The sequence below is a fragment of the Oncorhynchus tshawytscha genome, linkage group LG14 (genome assembly GCF_018296145.1).
Source record: "Oncorhynchus tshawytscha isolate Ot180627B linkage group LG14, Otsh_v2.0, whole genome shotgun sequence".
NCBI lineage: Eukaryota > Metazoa > Chordata > Actinopteri > Salmoniformes > Salmonidae > Oncorhynchus > Oncorhynchus tshawytscha.
The window spans coordinates 53,460,205-53,481,710 of record NC_056442.1 but is presented as its reverse complement, the minus strand read 5'-3'; the positions used below and the strand labels follow the sequence as shown (position 1 = coordinate 53,481,710).

The following is a 21,506-nucleotide window of genomic DNA, read 5'->3' as shown; positions in this document are numbered from 1 at the left end:
CCTCTCCCTCCTCCCGTTCTCTCAGACCCTCTCCCTCCTCCCTTTCTCTAAGACCCTCTCCCTCCTCCCTTTCTCTCAGACCTTCTCCCTCCTCCCGTTCTCTCAGACCCTCTCCCTCCTCCCTTTCTCTAAGACCCTCTCCCTCCTCCCGTTCTCTCAGACCCTCTCCCTCCTCCCCCTTTCTCTAAGACCCTCTCCCTCCTCCCTTTCTCTAAGACCCTCTCCCTCCTCCCTTTCTCTAAGACCCTCTCCCTCCTCCCTTTCTCTCAGACCTTCTCCCTCCTCCCTTTCTCTAAGACCCTCTCCCTCCTCCCTTTCTCTCAGACCTTCTCCCTCCTCCCGTTCTCTCAGACCCTCTCCCTCCTCCCTTTCTCTAAGACCCTCTCCCTCCTCCCGTTCTCTCAGACCCTCTCCCTCCTCCCTTTCTCTAAGACCCTCTCCCTCCTCCCTTTCTCTCAGACCCTCTCCCTCCTCCCGTTCTCTCAGACCCTCTCCCTCCTTCCGTTCTCTCAGACCCTCTCCCTCCTCCCTTTCTCTCAGACCCTCTCCCTCCTCCCTTTCTCTCAGACCCTCTCCCTCCTCCCGTTCTCTCAGACCCTCTCCCTCCTCCCTTTCTCTAAGACCCTCTCCCTCCTCCCTTTCTCTCAGACCTTCTCCCTCCTCCCGTTCTCTCAGACCCTCTCCCTCCTCCCTTTCTCTAAGACCCTCTCCCTCCTCCCGTTCTCTCAGACCCTCTCCCTCCTCCCTTTCTCTAAGACCCTCTCCCTCCTCCCTTTCTCTCAGACCCTCTCCCTCCTCCCGTTCTCTCAGACCCTCTCCCTCCTTCCGTTCTCTCAGACCCTCTCCCTCCTCCCTTTCTCTCAGACCCTCTCCCTCCTCCCTTTCTCTCAGACCCTCTCCCTCCTCCTGTTCTCTCAGACCCTCTCCCTCCTCCCTTTCTCTAAGACCCTCTCCCTCCTCCCGTTCTCTCAGACCCTCTCCCTCCTCCCTTTCTCTAAGACCCTCTCCCTCCTCTCTTTCTCTCAGACCCTCTCCCTCCTCCCTTTCTCTAAGACCCTCTCCCTCCTCTCTTTCTCTCAGACCCTCTCCCTCCTCCCTTTCTCTAAGACCCTCTCCCTCCTCCCGTTCTCTCAGACCCTCTCCCTCCTCTCTTTCTCTCAGACCCTCTCCCTCCTCTCTTTCTCTCAGACCCTCTCCCTCCTCCCTTTCTCTCAGACCCTCTCCCTCCTCTCTTTCTCTCAGACCCTCTCCCTCCTCCCTTTCTCTAAGACCCTCTCCCTCCTCCCGTTCTCTCAGACCCTCTCCCTCCTCCCTTTCTCTCAGACCCTCTCCCTCCTCCCTTTCTCTAAGACCCTCTCCCTCCTCCCGTTCTCTCAGACCCTCTCCCTCCTCCCGTTCTCTCAGACCTTCTCCCTCCTCCCGTTCTCTCAGACCCTCTCCCTCCTCCCTTTCTCTAAGACCCTCTCCCTCCTCCCTTTCTCTAAGACCCTCTCCCTCCTCCCGTTCTCTCAGACCCTCTCCCTCCTCCCTTTCTCTAAGACCCTCTCCCTCCTCCCTTTCTCTAAGACCCTCTCCCTCCTCCCTTTCTCTCAGACCTTCTCCCTCCTCCCGTTCTCTCAGACCCTCTCCCTCCTTCCGTTCTCTCAGACCCTCTCCCTCCTCCCATTCTCTCAGACCCTCTCCCTCCTCCCTTTCTCTAAGACCCTCTCCCTCCTCCCATTCTCTCAGACCCTCTCCCTCCTCCCTTTCTCTAAGACCCTCTCCCTCCTCCCTTTCTCTCAGACCTTCTCCCTCCTCCCGTTCTCTCAGACCCTCTCCCTCCTTCCGTTCTCTCAGACCCTCTCCCTCCTCCCTTTCTCTAAGACCCTCTCCCTCCTCCCGTTCTCTCAGACCCTCTCCCTCCTCCCGTTCTCTCAGACCCTCTCCCTCCTCCCTTTCTCTAAGACCCTCTCCCTCCTCCCTTTCTCTCAGACCTTCTCCCTCCTCCCATTCTCTCAGACCCTCTCCCTCCTTCCGTTCTCTCAGACCCTCTCCCTCCTCCCATTCTCTCAGACCCTCCTCCTCCTCCCATTCTCTCAGACCCTCCTCCTCCTCCCGTTCTCTCAGACCCTCTCCCTCCTCCCGTTCTCTCAGACCCTCTCCCTCCTCCCTTTCTCTAAGACCCTCTCCCTCCTCCCTTTCTCTAAGACCCTCTCCCTCCTCCCTTTCTCTCAGACCTTCTCCCTCCTCCTGTTCTCTCAGACCCTCTCCCTCCTCCCTTTCTCTCAAAACCTCTCCCTCCTCCCTTTCTCTCAGACCCTCTCCCTCCTCCCTTTCTCTCAAACCCTCTCCCTCCTCCCTTTCTCTCAGACCCTCTCCCTCCTCCCTTTCTCTCAAACCCTCTCCCTCCTCCCTTTCTCTCAGACCCTCTCCCTCCTCCCGTTCTCTCAGACCCTCTCCCTCCTCCCTTTCTCTAAGACCCTCTCCCTCCTCCCTTTCTCTCAGACCTTCTCCCTCCTCCTGTTCTCTCAGACCCTCTCCCTCCTCCCTTTCTCTCAAACCCTCTCCCAACTCCCTTTCGTCTATTCTATATCCCATTCTTCCCTGGTAGTGATATCTGCCATGTGAATGAAGTGGAGAGGGAGTCACAAGGTTAGGTTAACCTGCTGTTTGGTAGCAGCACGTCACACCGGCCACATCCCTATGTCTGCTTACAAGAACACACAATAATCCAAGATAGAGAGAGAGGGAGGGGGAGAAAGAAATAGGCAGCAATCCATACCACTCTACTCCATTTTACACACACTAACATACATATATACACACACACACACACACACACACACAGAGACACACACACACAAACATATAAACATGCATCCATGCGCTCATTTCTCATGTGTGATGTGTAGTGTGATGTGTAATGTGTAGTGTGATGTGTAGTGTGATGTGATGTGTGATGTGTAGTGTGATGTGTAGTGTGTAGTGTGATGTGATGTGACCGTGCTTCTGCACTTGCATTGCTTGCTGTTTGGGGTTTTAGGCTGGGTTTCTGTACAGCACTTTGAGATATCAGCTGATGTACGAAGGGCTATATGAATAAATTTGATTTGATTTTGATTTGTGTAGTGTTATGTGTAGTGTGTAGTTTGATGTGTAGTGTGATGTGTAGTGTGTAGTTTGATGTGTGATGTGTAGTGTGTAGTGTGTGATGTGATGTGTAATGTGATGTGTGATGTATAGTGTGATGTGTAGTGTGTAGTGTGTAGTGTGGTGTGTAGTGTGTAGTGTGATGTGTAGTGTGATGTGTAGTGTGATGTGTAGTGTGATGTATAGTGTGTGATGTGATGTGTAGTGTGATGTGTAGTGTGCAGTGTGATGTGTAGTGTGTAGTGTGATGTGTGATGTGTGATGTGTAGTGTAGTGTGTAGTGTGTAGTGTTATGTGATGTGTAGTGTGTAGTGTGATGTGTGATGTGATGTGACCGTGCTTCTGCACTTGCATTGCTTGCTGTTTGGGGTTTTAGGCTGGGTTTCTGTACAGCACTTTGAGATATCAGCTGATGTACGAAGGGCTATATGAATAAATTTGATTTGATTTTGATTTGTGTAGTGTTATGTGTAGTGTGTAGTTTGATGTGTAGTGTGATGTGTAGTGTGTAGTTTGATGTGTGATGTGTAGTGTGATGTGTAGTGTGATGTGTGATGTGATGTGTAGTGTGATGTGATGTGTAGTGTGTGGTGTGATGTGATGTGTAATGTGATGTGTAATGTAATGTAAAGTGTGATGTGTAGTGTGATGTGATGTGTAGTGTGTAGTGTGATGTGATGTGTAGTGTGATGTGTAGTGTGTGATGTGTAGTGTGATGTGTAGTGTGATGTGTAGTGTGTGATGTGTAGTGTGATGTGTGATGTGTAGTGTGTAGTGTGATGTGTAGTGTGTAGTGTGATGTGTAGTGTGTGATGTGTAGTGTGATGTGTAGTGTGTGATGTGTAGTGTGATGTGTGATGTGTGATGTGTAGTGTAGTGTGTGATGTGTAGTGTGATGTGTGATGTGTGATGTGATATGTGATGTGTAGTGTGATGTGTAGTGTGTGATGTGTAGTGTGTGATGTGTAGTGTGATGTGTAGTGTGTGGTGTAGTGTGTGATGTGTAGTGTGATGTGTGATGTGTAGTGTGTAGTGTGATGTGTAGTGTGTAGTGTGATGTGTGATGTGTAGTGTGATGTGTAGTGTGATGTGTAGTGTGTGATGTGTAGTGTGATGTGCAGTGTGTGATGTGTGATGTGTAGTGTGATGTGTAGTGTGTGATGTGTAGTGTGATGTGTAGTGTGTGATGTGTAGTGTGATGTGTGATGTGTGATGTGTAGTGTAGTGTGTAGTGTGTAGTGTTATGTGATGTGTAGTGTGATGTGTGATGTGTAGTGTGATGTGTAGTGTGATGTGTGATGTGATGTGACCGTGCTTCTGCACTTGCATTGCTTGCTGTTTGGGGTTTTTAGGCTGGGTTTCTGTACAGCACTTTGAGATATCAGCTGATGTACGAAGGGCTATATAAATAAATTTGATTTGATTTTGATTTGTGTAGTGTGATGTGTAGTGTTATGTGTAGTGTGTAGTTTGATGTGTGATGTGTAGTGTGATGTGTAGTGTGTAGTGTGATGTGTAGTGTGATGTGATGTGTAGTGTGTAGTGTGATGTGTAGTGTGATGCGTAGTGTGATGTGTGATGTGTGATGTGATGTGTAGTGTGTAGTGTGATGTGATGTGTAGTGTGATGTGTAGTGTGATGTGTAGTGTGCTGTGTAGTGTGTGATGTGTAGTGTGATGTGTGATGTGTAGTGTGATGTGTAGTGTGTAGTGTGATGTGTAGTGTGTAGTGTGATGTGTGATGTGTAGTGTGATGTGTAGTGTGTGATGTGTAGTGTGATGTGTAGTGTGTGATGTGTAGTGTGATGTGTAGTGTGTGATGTGTAGTGTGATGTGTGATGTGTGATGTGTAGTGTAGTTTGTGATGTGTAGTGTGATGTGTGATGTGTGATGTGTAGTGTGTAGTGTGATGTGATGTGTAGTGTGATGTGTAGTGTGTGATGTGTAGTGTGTGATGTGTAGTGTGATGTGTAGTGTGATGTGTAGTGTGATGTGTGATGTGTAGTGTGATGTGTAGTGTGTAGTGTGATGTGTAGTGTGTAGTGTGATGTGTGATGTGTAGTGTGATGTGTAGTGTGTGATGTGTAGTGTGATGTGTAGTGTGTGATGTGTAGTGTGATGTGTGATGTGTGATGTGTGATGTGTAGTGTAGTGTGTAGTGTGTAGTGTTATGTGATGTGTAGTGTGATGTGTGATGTGTAGTGTGATGTGTAGTGTGTGATGTGTGATGTGTGATGTGTAGTGTAGTGTGTAGTGTGTAGTGTTATGTGATGTGTAGTGTGATGTGTGATGTGTAGTGTGATGTGTAGTGTGATGTGTGATGTGTAGTGTGATGTGTAGTGTGTAGTGTGATGCGTAGTGTGTGATGTGTAGTGTGATGTGTAGTGTGTAGTGTTATGTGTAGTGTGTGATGTGTAGTGTGATGTGTGATGTGTAGTGTGTGATGTGTAGTGTGATGTGTAGTGTGTAGTGTGATGTGTGATGTGTAGTGTGATGTGTAGTGTGTAGTGTGATGTGTAGTGTGATGTGATGTGTAGTGTGATGTGTGATGTGTAGTGTGATGTGTAGTGTGTAGTGTGATGTGTAGTGTGTAGTGTGATGTGTAGTGTGTAGTGTGTAGTGTGATGTGTAGTGTGTAGTGTGTGATGTGTAGTGTGATGTGTGATGTGTAGTGTGTGATGTGTAGTGTGATGTGTAGTGTGTAGTGTGATGTGTGATGTGTAGTGTGATGTGTAGTGTGATGTGTAGTGTGATGTGTGATGTGTAGTGTGATGTGTAGTGTGATGTGTAGTGTGTAGTGTGATGTGTAGTGTGTAGTGTGTAGTGTGTAGTGTGATGTGTAGTGTGTAGTGTGATGTGTAGTGTGTAGTGTAGTGTAGTGTGATGTGTAGTGTGATGTGTAGTGTGTAGTGTGTAGTGTAGTGTGATGTGTAGTGTGATGTGTAGTGTGTAGTGTAGTGTGATATGTGATGTGTGATGTGTAGAGTGATGTGTAGTGTGATGTGTAGTGTAGTGTGATGTGTGATGTGTAGTGTGATGTGTAGTGTGATGTGTAGTGTGATGTGTAGGTTGATGTGTATTGTAGTGTGATGTGTAGTGTAGTGTGTAGCGTGGTCTGATGGGAGATTGGACTGTACTGTGGTGGTTAGGGAGAGGAAAGGGAGATCAGAAAAATGGCATGAAACCCTTAATTAACTGTATTTATGATAATATAATCACATTTTACCTTAACAATAATTACATTACACAATTGCTGATACATCACATGCATTTGTTTTATTTTCCTGCATAACTAAAATCAGGATTATTCCTCCATTGCCAATCATTCCAATTAGACTGGTTTGGATTTCTCGTTGACCAATAGGCTGCCAATTTCACCCCATTCTGACAAAGCCCCTCTAGAAATGTAATAAGGTCTCTAAGGTCACATCTACCTCCCCAGATAGGATACGAACACTTCAGCCTCATGACAAAATGTGTAGAATAGCATGAGATTAGCTATAAAACTGCCCATTTTCTCTCAGCCTCATGACAAAATGAAATGTGTAGAATAGCATGAGATTGGCTATAACACTGCCCATTTTCTCTCAGCCTCATGACAAAATGAAATGTGTAGAATAGCAAGAGATTGGCTATAACACTGCCCATTTTCTCTCAGCCTCATGACAAAATTACATTTGTAGAATAGGAAGTTAGCTGCTTCCTGCCCAATCCTGGGGGCTGAGGAGTGGTGAAGGAATGCTCTGTCTCTGCTTTCTTCTCAGGCATGCAAAGCCCTCTCCCTTCATTGCGTGTGGCTGCAAGGTCACTGGGCTAGACAGGCCCCACGCCCCAACACACACACACGCACACATTAACTGATCGTGCCGCCAGTGAGAGAATTAGGCTGAGAAGCCGGCAGGGAGGGCTAGAGCAAGGGGGTTAAATGTGTGTGTTTTGATTTATACAACGGGTGGGTTTAATCCCGGATACTGATTACTTAAATCCTTGTTCCAGCCCGTGTCTATTCCACAAGGCTGTGACGTTGAAACGCTTATTTACTGTTCCATCGCATCGTCTCATCAACCCAGCCAGGCAATTTATAAACTTGATCTCCACTCTCCCTTCTATTGGACTTGGTTTTCAACAGCGGAGATTTGTATAAACCATACTGTCTGTCTCTTTGACATGTGCATTGTTGTTTCAATATTGAAATTAGATCTCCACTTGTCCCATAGTAATTAGCATGTCGGGAGTCGGGAAAAGACAGACAGGCAGCCATTCAAAATCACGAATCAGCATATTTTTTTGGGATACATACAAAATAATGTAAATAGAAAAACGGGTCAAACTAAATGAAATGCAGGTAGTTTGCCATCTTCCCAGTTTCAGTTTGAAGTGATTGTGTTAGATGTGTAGTTGGCTAGCTCCTCCTCAACAACATTGTCCTGACGAGAGTGCCAGGCAAAATCGCGTTTCCAAATAAATGTCAGTAGACGTTAAAGAAATGCAAATGCAGACAGCTACTTTTCTGTTATTCATGAAGCACTGTTTGACATGACTGTGTTAGCCCGAGTTGGCTAGATAACAAGCAAGGGATAATAATGTTGACATGACTGTGTTAGCCTGAGTTGGCTAGATAACAAGCAAGGGGATAATAATGTTGACATGACTGTGTTAGCCTGAGTTGGCTAGATAACAAGAAAGGGGATAATAATGTTTGACATGACTGTGTTAGCCCGAGTTGGCTAGATAACAAACAAGGGGATAATAATGTTTGACATGATTGTGTTAGCCCGAGTTGGCTAGATAACAAACAAGGGGATAATAATGTTTGACATGACTGTGTTAGCCCGAGTTGGCTAGATAACAAACAAGGGGATAATAATGTTGACATGACTGTGTTAGCCTGAGTTGGCTAGATAACAAGAAAGGGGATAATAATGTTTGACATGACTGTGTTAGCCTGAGTTGGCTAGATAACAAGCAAGGGGATAAGAATGTTGACATGACTGTGTTAGCCCGAGTTGGCTAGATAACAAACAAGGGGATAATAATGTTTGACATGACTGTGTTAGCCCGAGTTGGCTAGATAACAAGCAAGGGGATAAGAATGTTTGACATGACTGTGTTAGCCCGAGTTGGCTAGATAACAAGCAAGGGGATAAGAATGTTTGACATGACTGTGTTAGCCCGAGTTGGCTAGATAACAAGAAAGGGGATAAGAATGTTTGACATGACTGTGTTAGCCCGAGTTGGCTAGATAACAAGAAAGGGGATAAGAATGTTTGACATGACTGTGTTAGCCCGAGTTGGCTAGATAACAAGCAAGGGGATAAGAATGTTGTCAGCCAGCATGGCAACTGAGCATGGACTCAAAGACTAGATGTAACATAGTACACCTAAATCCGGGACATTGAAATTAGTATGATATGTTATGTTTTGGTAAGGTTACATAGGATAGTAGGTTACGTAAAGGGAAAGGAAACACTAGGCACCAGCTCACTGTACCTGTAAATCGCCATATTGGCATTGTTGCATCACTGGCAGGATTCCCCAAAACTGAAAGACAGTGAACTCTGTGTGCATTAATGACAACAATCATGGTTTCAAACCATTATACCTATTTTGAAAGCTGAGAAACAAACCTCTCAAATGTCCATGACATACAGTACAATAACACCACATTCATCAAACGGTAATCAGTTCAGAAAAAAACACTTGTGAAAATGTGTATGTTACACAAAAACCAAACGTTTCCTCTGTCACGAACCGGCTCGAAGTCCGTAACAAAAAGGGAGACCACGTGGAGATAAGGAATAGCAAAATATATTTATTAACTGAAGTAAACTAAATACAATTAACAATGGTGTGTGTGTGTAGTCAGTAATCAGTCGTGTAAGTGAGTGGTTTCGTGCATAAATGTGATAATGATGGGTGTTGAAAGGTGCCAAAACAAACAAACAAAACGGCCACAAAAATGCCACAACCAAAATATATCAGTGTGTCTCCTCACTGATCGGGGAAGAGGTGTATTTATGTGTGTCCCATGTCGCTGACGACCCTCCCGGCTCCGCCCACCGACATCCTAATAAGGAAAACAAGAGCAAAGAGAGAATACGGCAGACGGAGTGGGAGGGTCGTCACACCGTAAATAAACGCCATTTCCGCAACTTCCTAATGAAGACAGAGAATAACTTAGAGAACATTGAGTCTTCCTTATGTTGTGAGGTTTGAACATCTGAAATCAGAATGTAATACATTTTACTGTGAATGAGTTGTAGACGTTTTTGTGAATGGTGGTATTTTTCGTGAATTCTATGGAATATTCTGTTATCAGACACTTTCTTATCTGGATTGGATATTAAACACAGATCTGCACCAAACCATATCACAAATCTAATTTAGTCTTACATATGATAGCGAAAGAAATACACAAGTAATATCATATTAATAAATAATCACTTTATTGAGGGAAATACATCTTCTCACTCAAGCCTGAAAACAAAGTGCAAGTTACATCGAAAATTGGAATTGCAAAATATGATAAGAATAAATTGTATAACAACAATAATTGGCTTCTACAACTTCCCTTTCTTACATTCAAACATTCCCCTAGGCTTACAACCTAATACATTCCCCTAGGCTTACAACCTAATACATTCCCCTAGGCTTACAGCCTAATACATTCCCCTAGGCTTACAACCTAATACATTCCCCTAGGCTTACAACCTAATACATTCCCCTAGGCGTACAACCTAATACATTCCCCTAGGCTTACAGCCTAATACATTCCCCTAGGCTTACAACCTAATACATTCCCCTAGGCTTACAACCTAATACATTCCCCTAGGCTTACAGCCTAATACATTCCCCTAGGCTTACAACCTAATACATTCCCCTAGGCTTACAACCTAATACATTCCCCTAGGCTTACAATCTAATACATTCCCCTAGGCTTACAGCCTAATACATTCCCCTAGGCTTACAACCTAATACATTCCCCTAGGCTTACAACCTAATACATTCCCCTAGGCTTACAGCCTAATACATTCCCCTAGGCTTACAGCCTAATACATTCCCCTAGGCTTACAGCCTAATACATTCCCCTAGGCTTACAGCCTAATACATTCCCCTAGGCTTACAGCCTAATACATTCCCCTAGGCTTACAGCCTAATACATTCCCCTAGGCATACAGCCTAATACATTCCCCTAGGCTTACAGCCTAATACATTCGCCTAGGCTTACAGCCTAATACATTCCCCTAGGCTTACAGCCTAATACATTCCCCTAGGCTTACAACCTAATACATTCCCCTAGGCTTACAGCCTAATACATTCCCCCAAGCTTACAGCCTAATACATTCCCCTAGGCTTACAACCTAATACATTCCCTAGGCTTACAACCTAATACATTCCCCTAGGCTTACAACCTAATACATTCCCCTAGGCTTACAACCTAATACATTCCCCTAGGCTTGCAACCTAATACATTCCCCTAGGCTTACAACCTAATACATTCCCCTAGGCTTACAACCTAATACATTCCCTAGGCTTACAACCTAATACATTCCCCTAGGCTTACAACCTAATACATTCCCTAGGCTTACAACCTAATACATTCCCTAGGCTTACAACCTAATACATTCCCCTAGGCTTACAACCTAATACATTCCCCTAGGCTTACAACCTAATACATTCCCTAGGCTTACAACCTAATACATTCCCCCAAGCTTACAGCCTAATACATTCCCCCAAGGCTTACAACCTAATACATTCCCTAGGCTTACAACCTAATACATTCCCTAGGCTTACAACCTAATACATTCCCCTAGGCTTACAACCTAATACATTCCCTAGGCTTACAACCTAATACATTCCCTAGGCTTACAACCTAATATATTCCCTAGGCTTACAACCTAATACATTCCCCTAGGCTTACAACCTAATACATTCCCCTAGGCTTACAACCTAATACATTCCCTAGGCTTACAACCTAATACATTCCCTAGGCTTACAACCTAATACATTCCCTAGGCTTACAACCTAATACATTCCCTAGGCTTACAACCTAATACATTCCCCTAGGCTTACAACCTAATACATTCCCTAGGCTTACAACCTAATACATTCCCCTAGGCTTACAACCTAATACATTCCCCTAGGCTTACAACCTAATACATTCCACTAGGCCTATAATCTAATACATTCCACTAGGCCTATAATCTAATACATTCCCCTAGGCCTATAATCTAATACATTCCACTAGGCCTATAACCTAATACATTCCACTAGGCCTATAGTCTAATACATTCCACTAGGCCTATAATCTAATACATTTTACTAGGCCTATAATGTAATACATTCCACTAGGCCTATAATCTAATACTTTCCACTAGGCCTATAATCTATTACATTCCACTAGGCCTATAATCTAATACATTCCACTAGGCCTATAATCTAATACATTCCCCTAGGCCTATAATCTAATACATTCCACATTCCACTAGGTCTATAATCTAATACATTCCACTAGGTCTATAATCTAATACATTTTACTAGGTCTATAGTCTAATACATTACACTAGGCCTATAGTCTAATACATTCCACTAGGCCTCTAATCTATAATGCGTGTGTGTGTGTGTGTGTGTGTGTGTGTGTGTGTGTGTGTGTGTGTGTGTGATATTCAGCTGTGTTCAATTGTATTCTTCATACTATAAATAATATAAAATAATTCCACTGAATTCTAAGAAAATCTTGTCTGCTAAATGAACTAGTGTATCCCACAGCCATATGGCATAGCCAGATCAGGACCTAACATGAGGCCAACTCAGAGTATGTTATTCTGTTCTTCTGAAATAGACTACATTTTCTTCATATCATATTTCTTTATACCTGTCTAAAATACATAATGGATTTATTGTGGAGGTGTAGACTATATTACATGGATTTATTAGACTTTTTTTAAATGTAGATGTTCCAAAGGTCTGCATCAGTGGCTTGTAGGCTGTGTGAGGAAGCCAGGAGATGCTAAATGTGTTTATGTTAATTAATGGTCAATTACTGTGAGTTACTACTTGGTTACAGGGTTAATTCTACTTGGTTACAGGGTTAATTATACTTGGTTACAGGGTTAATTTACTTGGTTACAGGGTTAATTCTACTTGGTTACAGGGTTAATTCTACTTGGTTACAGGGTTAATTCTACTTGGTTACAGGGTTAATTCTGCTTGGTTACAGGGTTGATTCTGCTTGGTTACAGGGTTAATTCTGCTTGGTTACAGAGTTGATTCCGCTTGGTTACAGGGTTGATTCCGCTTGGTTACAGGGTGAAAACAGTTAATTGAGAGTGGTTAAGGATAGGGCTATGGTTTGAGGAAGGCTTAAAACAAAATAATTATAAACAACATCTGTATTCATGGTGTGCCCGCGGCTTGCTAGAGCATGGTGAACTGCCCTGGCGCAGTGGTCGAAGCAGCGTGCTCCAGCTCCGAGCCTCATGAGTTTTCGCCCAGTGCTGGATGATCATTTTTTGTGAGCGTCGAAGAAGGCCTATATGACATTTCTCAGGACATTTACAAACGTCTAAAAATGGTCTGCTATTTCTAGTGACCAGCCTGCTCACACACATACTCCGAGACGGATTTGTTTTTATATTCATAAAAGGGAGAGGTTTGTCCACAACCAACGCTGACCCTCGTTGACCTGCAGGAGGACATTTTGTGCCCTTGTTCCCAAAAACATTTTGTGCCCTCCACACTGTACATTCTTTACTAGTGTTATTTATTAGCCCAGCAGCTATGTTTTTTTAAGGAAGTGCGTCTGACAACAAAGTGTTCTATATCTGAGTGAGACAGTACCTGAACCCTCTGTCATGACAGTGATATAGAAGATACCATACCCAGATGTCAAACCAACAATACTCTTCACTTCCTGTGTCTAGTTAATGGGTCACTTTTGAGCAGTATTGATGTGACTTGTTTACTTTCTAACTGGCAGTTTGAGATGAGCTACCTAAGACAGAACTACCCATAACTACCCATAACTACCCATGACTCCAGAACTACCCAGAACTACCCAGAACTACCCATGACTCCTTAACTACCCATAACTACCCATAAATACCCAGAACTCCAGAACTACCCAGAACTACCCAGAACTACCCATGACTCCATAACTACCCATAACTACCCATAAATACCCAGAACTCCATAACTACCCACAACTACCCATAACTACCCATGACTCCAGAACTACCCAGAACTACCCAGAACTACCCAGAACTCCAGAACGACCCATAACTACCCATAACTACCCATGACTCCATAACTACCCAGAACTACCCAGAACTCCAGAACTATCCATAACTCCAAACTGTTGCTACCTAAAACAGAACTACCCAGAACTACCCATAACTACCCATAACTGATCACTGTAGCTACCTAAGACAGAACTACCCAAAACTACCCATAACTACCAATCACTCCAGAGCTACCCATAACTACCCATAACTCCACAATGTAGCTACCTAAGACAGAACTACCCATATCTCCAGAATTGCCCATAACTCATCACTGTAGCTACCTAAGACAGAACTACCCATAACTACCCATGACTACCCATAACTCCATAACTACCCATAACTCCACACTTTAGCTACCAAAGACAGAACTACCCATAACTCCAGAACTACCCTTAACTACCCATAACTCCACACTGTAGCTACCTAAGACAAAACAAGCCATAACTCCAGAACTACCTAGAACTACCCATAACTACACAGAACTCCAGAACTACCCATAATTCCACACTGCAGCTACCTAAGACAAAACAACCCATAACTCCAGAAGTACCCAGAACTACCCAGAACTCCAGAACTACCCATAATTCCACACTGCAGCTACCTAAGAAAGAACTACCCATAACTCCAGAACTACCCTTAACTACCCATAACTCCACACTGTAGCTACCTAAGACAAAACAAGCCATAACTCCAGAACTACCTAGAACTACCCATAACTACACAGAACTCCAGAACTACCCATAATTCCACACTGCAGCTACCTAAGACAAAACAACCCATAACTCCAGAAGTACCCAGAACTACCCAGAACTCCAGAACTACCCAAAATTCCACACTGCATCTACCTAAGAAAGAACTACCCATAACTCCAGAACTACCCATAACTCAACACTGTAGACAAAACACCAGAACTCCCTCCCAAACTATTCCTCAACCCATCGGTAACATCCACCAGACAGGCCATTTACAATCATCTCATGACAAAGGAACTTCAACCACACGTTTGACCTTGACTTGAAAATTATTTACACTTTTTGTTCCCTGTTCTGTAAAAGTGGTAGCCAGGCGTATGGTATGGTATGGTGTGTGTGTTTGTGTGTGTGTGTGTATAGTGTGCGACTCCCTCCCTCCCTCCATCCCTCTCTCTCTCTCTCTCTCTCTCTCTGTCTCTCTCTCTCTCGCTCTCTCTCCCTCTCTCTCTCTCTCTCTCTCTCTCTCTCTCTCTCTCTCTCTCTCTCTCTCTCTCTCTCTCTCTCGCTCTCACTCTCTCTCGCTCTCTGTCTCTCTCGCCCCATGCCCCTGAAGAGGGGAAAGCATCAACAGCCCCATTGTGTGTATGTGTGCGTGTGTGTATCCATTGTGTGACGATTGGAGGGGTGAAAGAGGGCATTTGTTCTAATCATTCTTACGTTACTCAGCACACACTGGATAAACACACGCACACTTACACACACAGGGTGGGGGTTGGCAGGGGGTCATTAGAGGGGGCAGAGATTTGTTTTTGGGAACAAGGGCACAAAAGGTCCTCCTGCAGGTCAACTAGGGTCAGTTTTGGTTGTGGACAAACCTCTCCCTTTTATGAATGGAAAAACAAAGCCGTCTCGGAATATGTGTGTGAGCAGGCTGGTCACTACAAATAGCCGACAAGTTTGAAAATGTACTGAAAACTTTCATATATGCCTTCTTCGAAGCTCACAAAAAATGATCACCTAGCACTGGGCGGAAACTCATGAGGCTCGGAGCTGGAGCACGCTGCTTCGACCACTGCGCCTGGGCAGTTCACCATGCTCTAGCAAGCCGCGAGCACACCATGAATACAGATGTTGTTTATAATTTTTTGGTTTTAAGCCTTCCTCAAACCATAGCCCTATCCTTAACCACTCTCAATGAACTGTTAACCCTGGAGTTGTTTCTGTTTTCACCCTGTAACCACGCGGAATCAATCCTGTAACCAAGCGGTATCAACCCTGTAACCACGCGGAATCAACCCTGTAACCAAGCGGAATCAACCCTGTAACCAAGCAGAATTATCCTGTAACCAAGCAGAATTAACCCTGTAACCAAGCAGAATTATCCCTGAAACCATGCAGAATCAACCCTGTAACCAAGTAGATTAAACCCTGTAACCAGGTGGAATCAACCCTGTAACCAAGTATGATCAACCCTGTAACCAAGTAGAATTCAACCCTGTAACCAAGTATGATCAACCCTGTAACCAAGTAGAATTCACCCTGTAACCAAGTAGAATTAACCCTGTAACCAAGTAGAATTAACCCTGTAACCAAGTAGAATTAACCCTGTAACCAAGTAGAATCAACCCTGTAACCAAGTAGAATTAACCCTATAACCAAGTAGAATTAACCCTGTAACCAAGTAGGATCAACCCTGTAACCAAGTAAATTAACCCTGTAACCACCAGAATTAACCCTGTAACTAAGTAGAATTAACCCTGTAACTAAGTAGAATTAACCCTGTAACCAAGTAGATTTTAATGCGTCAAAAACAGACTTTGAGCTGCGAAGGGAAACTATGAGATTTTCTTGTTGTGAGTACTGCTGTGGTTGTCACGAAATTTCATCAGACAGTGATTGTCAAGCAAATAACTGTCGGTCTCTTGGTAATTGACCGTTAATTAACATAAACCCATTTAGCATCTCCTGGCTTCCTCACACAGCCTATAAGCCACTGATGCAGACCTTTCGAACATCTACATTTTAAAAAGTCTAATAAGTCTAATAAGTATCATAGCCTACACCTTCAAACAACTTCTCCCTCAACGTGATCAACACAAAGGAGATGATTGTGGACTACAGGAAAAAGAGGACCGCGAACGCCCCCATTCTCATCGACGGGGCTGCAGTTTTGTAGGTTGAGAGCTTCAAGTTCCTTGATGTCCACATCACCAACAAACTAACATGGTCCAAGCACACCATAACAGTCGTGAAGATGGCATGACAAACCTATTCCCCCTCAGGAGACTGAAAAGATTTGGCAGGGGTCCTCAGATCTTCAAAAGGTTCTACAGCTGCGCCATCGAGAGCATCCTGACTAGTTGCATCACCGCCTGGTATGGCAACAGCTCGGCCTCCGACGGCAAGGCACTACACAGGGTAGTGCGATCGGCCCAGTACATCACCGGGGCAAAGCTTCCTGCCATCCAGGACCTTTATACCAGGCGGTGTCAGATGAAGGCCCTCAAAGTTGTCAAAGACTCCAGCCACCCTAGTCATAGACTGTTCTCTCTGCTACCGCAAGGCAAACGGTACTGCAGCGCCAAGTCTACGTCCAAGAGTCTGAACAGCTTCTACCCCCAAGTCATAAGACTCCTGAACATCTAATCAAATGGCTACCCGGACTATTTGCATTGCCCCCCCCTCTCTGTTGTTATCATCTATGCATATTCACTTTAATAACTCTAACAACATGTATATATTGCCTCAATTACCTCAACTAACCGGTGCCCCCACAATGACTCTATACTGGTACCCCCCTGTATATAGCCTCCACATTGACTCTGTACTGGTACCCCCTGTATATAGCCTCGACATTGACTCTATACTGGTACCCCCTGTATATAGCCTCCACATTGACTCTATACTGGTACCCCCCTGTATATAGCCTCCACATTGACTCTATACCGGTACCCCCCCCTGTATATAGCCTCCACATTGACTCTATACCGGTACCCCCCTGTATATAGTCTCGCTATTGTTATTTTACTGCTGCTCTTTAATTACTTGTTACTTTTATCTCTTATTCGTATTTTTTTTTTATGGAACTGCATTGTTGGTTATGGGCTTGTAAGTAAGTAAGCATTTTACTGCAAGGACCTGTTGTATTCGGGACGCATGTGACTAATACAATTTGATTTGATTTGATTTGAACTTGACAAAGATCCGTTTGGGATGGAAACGTTGTCAATTAAGCGGTAATAACGGTAACAATGGTAATAATGGTGATAACGGTGATAACGGCAACAATGGTAACAACGGTAATAATGTTAACAACGGTAACAATGGTAATAACGGTAATAACGGGAATAACGGTAACAATGGCAATAACGGTAACAATGGTAATAATGGTAATAGCGGTAATAATGGTAACAATGGTAACAACGGTAATAATGGTAACAATGGTAACAATGGTAACAGCGGTAACAATGGCAATAACGGTAACAATAGTAATGACGGTAATAACGGTAACAATGGTAATAACGGTAATAACGGTAGCAATGGTAATAGCTGTAATAACGGTAATACCGGTAACAATGGTAACAACAGTAATAACGGTAACAATGGTAATAACGGTAATAACAGTAACAATGGTAATAACGGTAACAACTGTAATAACGGCAACAATGGTAATACCGGTAACAATGGTAATAACGGTAACAATGGTAATAACGGTAACAATGGCAATAACGGCAATACCGGTAATAACGGTAACAATGGTAATAACGGTAATAACTGTAATAACGGCAACAATGGTAACAACGGTAACAATGGTAATAACGGTAACACCGGTAATAACGGTAATAACGGTAACAATGGTAATAACGGCAACAATGGTAATAACGGTAATAACGGTAATAACTGTAATAACGGCAACAATGGTAATAACGGTAACAATGGTAATAACGGTAACAACGGTAATAATGGTGATAACGGTAATAACGGTAACAATGGTAATAACGGCAACAACGGTAATATTGGCGACAACGGTAATAACGGTAACAATGGCAATAACGGTAACAATGGTAATAACGGTAACAATGGTAATAACGGTGATAACGGTAATAACGGTAATAACAGCGATAATGGTAATAACGGTAATAACGGCGATAACAGCGTCAACGGCGATAATGGTAATAATAACGGTGATAACAGTGATAACGGCGATAACGGTAATAATAACGGTGAAAACGGTGATAACGGTAATAATAACGGTGATAACAGTAATAATAACGGTGATAACGGCGATAATGGTAATAACGGTAACAACTGTAATAACGGTGATAACAGTGATAACGGCGATAACGGTAATAATAACGGTGATAATGGTAATAATAACGGCGAAAACAGTGATAACGGTAATAATAACGGTGATAACGGTGATACTGGTAATAATAACGGTGATAACGGTGATAATGGTAATAATAACGGTGAAAACGGTGATAACGGTAATAATAACGGTGATAACGGTGATAACGGTAATGCCGGTAACAACGGTGATAATGGTAATAATAATGGTGATAACTGTAATACTGGTAGCAACGGTGATAATGGTAATAATAACGGTGAAAACGGTGATAACGGTAATAATAACGGTGATAACGGTGATAAAGGTAATAATAACGGTAATAACGGCGATAAAGGTAATAATAACGGCGATAACGGTAATAACAACGGTGATAACGGTGATAAAGGTAATAATAACTGCAATAACGGTGATAAAGGTAATAATAACGGTAATAACGGTGATATCGGTAATAATAACGGTGATAACGGTGATAACAGTGATAACGGTAACAACGGTGATAACGGTGATAAAGGTAATAATAACGGGGAAAACGGTGATAAAGGTAATAATAACGGTAATAACGGTGATAACGGCAATAATAACAGTAATAACAGTGATAACGGTGATAACGGTAATAATATCGGCGATAACGGTGATAAAGGTAATAATAACGGCAATAACGGTGATAACGGTAATAACAACGGTGATAACGGTGATAAAGGTAATAATAACTGTAATAACGGTGATAAAGGTAATAATAACGGTAATAACGGTGATAAAGGTAATAATAACGGTAATAACGGTGATAACGGTAATAATAACGGTGATAACAGTGACAACGGTAACAACGGTGATAACGGTGATAACGGTGATAAAGGTAATAATAACGGTGAAAACGGTGATAAAGGTAATAATAACGGCAACAACGGTGATAAAGGTAATAATAACGGTAATAACGGTGATAACGGTAATAACGGTAATAACGGTGATAACGGTGATAACGGTGATAAAGGTAATAATAACGGTGAAAACGGTGATAAAGGTAATAATAACGGTGAAAACGGCGATAACGGTAATAATAACGGTAATAACGGTGACAACGGTGATAACGGTAATAAGAACGGTAATAACGGTGATAACGGTGATACCGGTAATAATAACGGTGATAACGGTAAAAATAACGGTGATAACGGTAAAAATAACAGTGATAACGGTAAAAAATAACGGTGATAACGGTGATACCGGTAATAATAACGGTTATAACGGTGATAACGGTGAATTAGGAGCTATAATAGCGTGTGGGTCCTTCTTGTCCTTTAAACAGTCTCACCCAGAGTCAGATATTTACATGAACAAGTGCATCCATAAAACCATAAATATATCGCTCTGGTGTTACATAAGAATCTAAGGATATTCAATAGGATCCATTTCACTAGGTCTGCACCTGTCACTGTTGTGTTGTGACTAAGAAGAGATGTTCTGTTAGTTCAGTATTCCTAGACCTTCTGCTCTCTTACCTACTGTGTTTAGTGGAAACTGTTACATTATCCCTCAACTGATATCAATTCTGATGCTATTATTTCCATTTCTGAACCGTCCCATGAATTCATATGTCAGATTTTCACGAGAGCGGTTGTCTCGGTTTGACAGGAGACACGTCAGGGGGTTCGTGATACGACTGAAAGTTCACTGACATTTCAGAGGGTTTGTTTATTTATTAACCTTTTACCTGCTGTGGGTCATACAGAGTGTTTCTGGGTAGTCTTAAACAAATCTACTTTGAAGCAAACGTATTCACCTCACACACATTGGTTACGGGTTTAAAAAAAGAAGACACCTGTACCATGTCAGAAATCACAGAAGTCCGTTTGATATAGAAACAACGGATTTATCAGCGAGTTAAAAAAAAATCAAATATTTATTAAATATGAAATTATGAAAAGTATATAATGACTTACCACCCATGAGGCCACTAGGTCATATTACTGCAGGAAATGGCTACGTCAATGGGCCTATAGGTGGAGAAACTGGACAGCTTTCTACTGCAGTCTACTCTTCATCATTGTCCTGTTTTCAAGGGCCCTCAATCGCATACCTGAGACTACATCTATAGTTCAAGATGTGGAGACCGATGGAGAGCAAGTCCTCCAATTGATGGGTTGGGATGGGAAAGCACTGTAGATGGTTAGAGATGACACACACATCTCATCTCATCTCACATCTCATCTCATCACACACACACACACCACACCACACCACACACCACACACACACACACACACACACACATACTGTCTGTCTAATAAAGCTGGCTGGCGTGAGAGAGAGAGTGCTCCCAGATTTACCCATCATGCCTCTCTCTAATCCACCCCAACTGGGGGAGTTTGCACGCTCTGACACTCCGGGAGGTCTAACACACAAACACACATGCACATACACACACACACACACACAGACACACAGACATGCTCAGATATCCAGGGGATCTATCAGGCCCAGTCACTGGGTCCGACTGGGCTATTCCTATTATCTTTTCAGGTTTTTTTGTTTTCCATGGTCGGGCCGAGGTCGGGATTACAATTAAGGGGTATTCACCCCCCCCCCCACACACACACACATACACTCACACTCACACTCACACTCACACTCACACTCACACACAATCTCACATTTCCAGACCCCTCTGAAGTCGGAGAAAGATGTAGACAGGAGCAGGGGAACATTTGGGAGCAGAGTTTGAACCCAATGTCCTGATATGGATCTCAAAGGTCCGTCCGTAGGTGGATCAGTGTCACACTGTATTGCACTTGGCAACAGCAGCAGGAGACAGCGGGAGTGACACACTGTATCCAGGAACTACAAATTAGCAGTAAATGACGGAGAAGTTGTCGAACCCCATTCTGCTTGCAGAAGTAGTAAACCAGCCAGATCATTTTGATAAACCGATGATGTAATGTGAGACGAGAGTCAGTAGTGTCTGTGTGGTCTAAGGCTTTGTGTTCTACCTGATTAGCATTACCGGCGGGATTAACACATTAACAAGAGACAGCCAAGCTGCCTAAACAGACTGAAATAT

At 43.4% G+C, this 21,506-nt stretch overlaps 1 protein-coding gene across 1 annotated transcript in view; it reads left to right on the top strand.

Annotated features, from left to right (window-relative positions):
- The window catches only part of LOC112241621 (probable cyclin-dependent serine/threonine-protein kinase DDB_G0292550), a 42,894-nt gene extending 23,240 nt beyond the window's left edge, over window positions 1-19,654 (top strand). Inside the window, exon 2 of the mRNA XM_042296576.1 lies at window positions 17,692-19,654. Within this exon, the coding sequence (XP_042152510.1) occupies window positions 17,692-19,654 (1,963 nt within the window). The remainder of the gene's footprint in view (window positions 1-17,691) is intronic.
- Window positions 19,655-21,506: the final 1,852 nt, after the last annotated feature.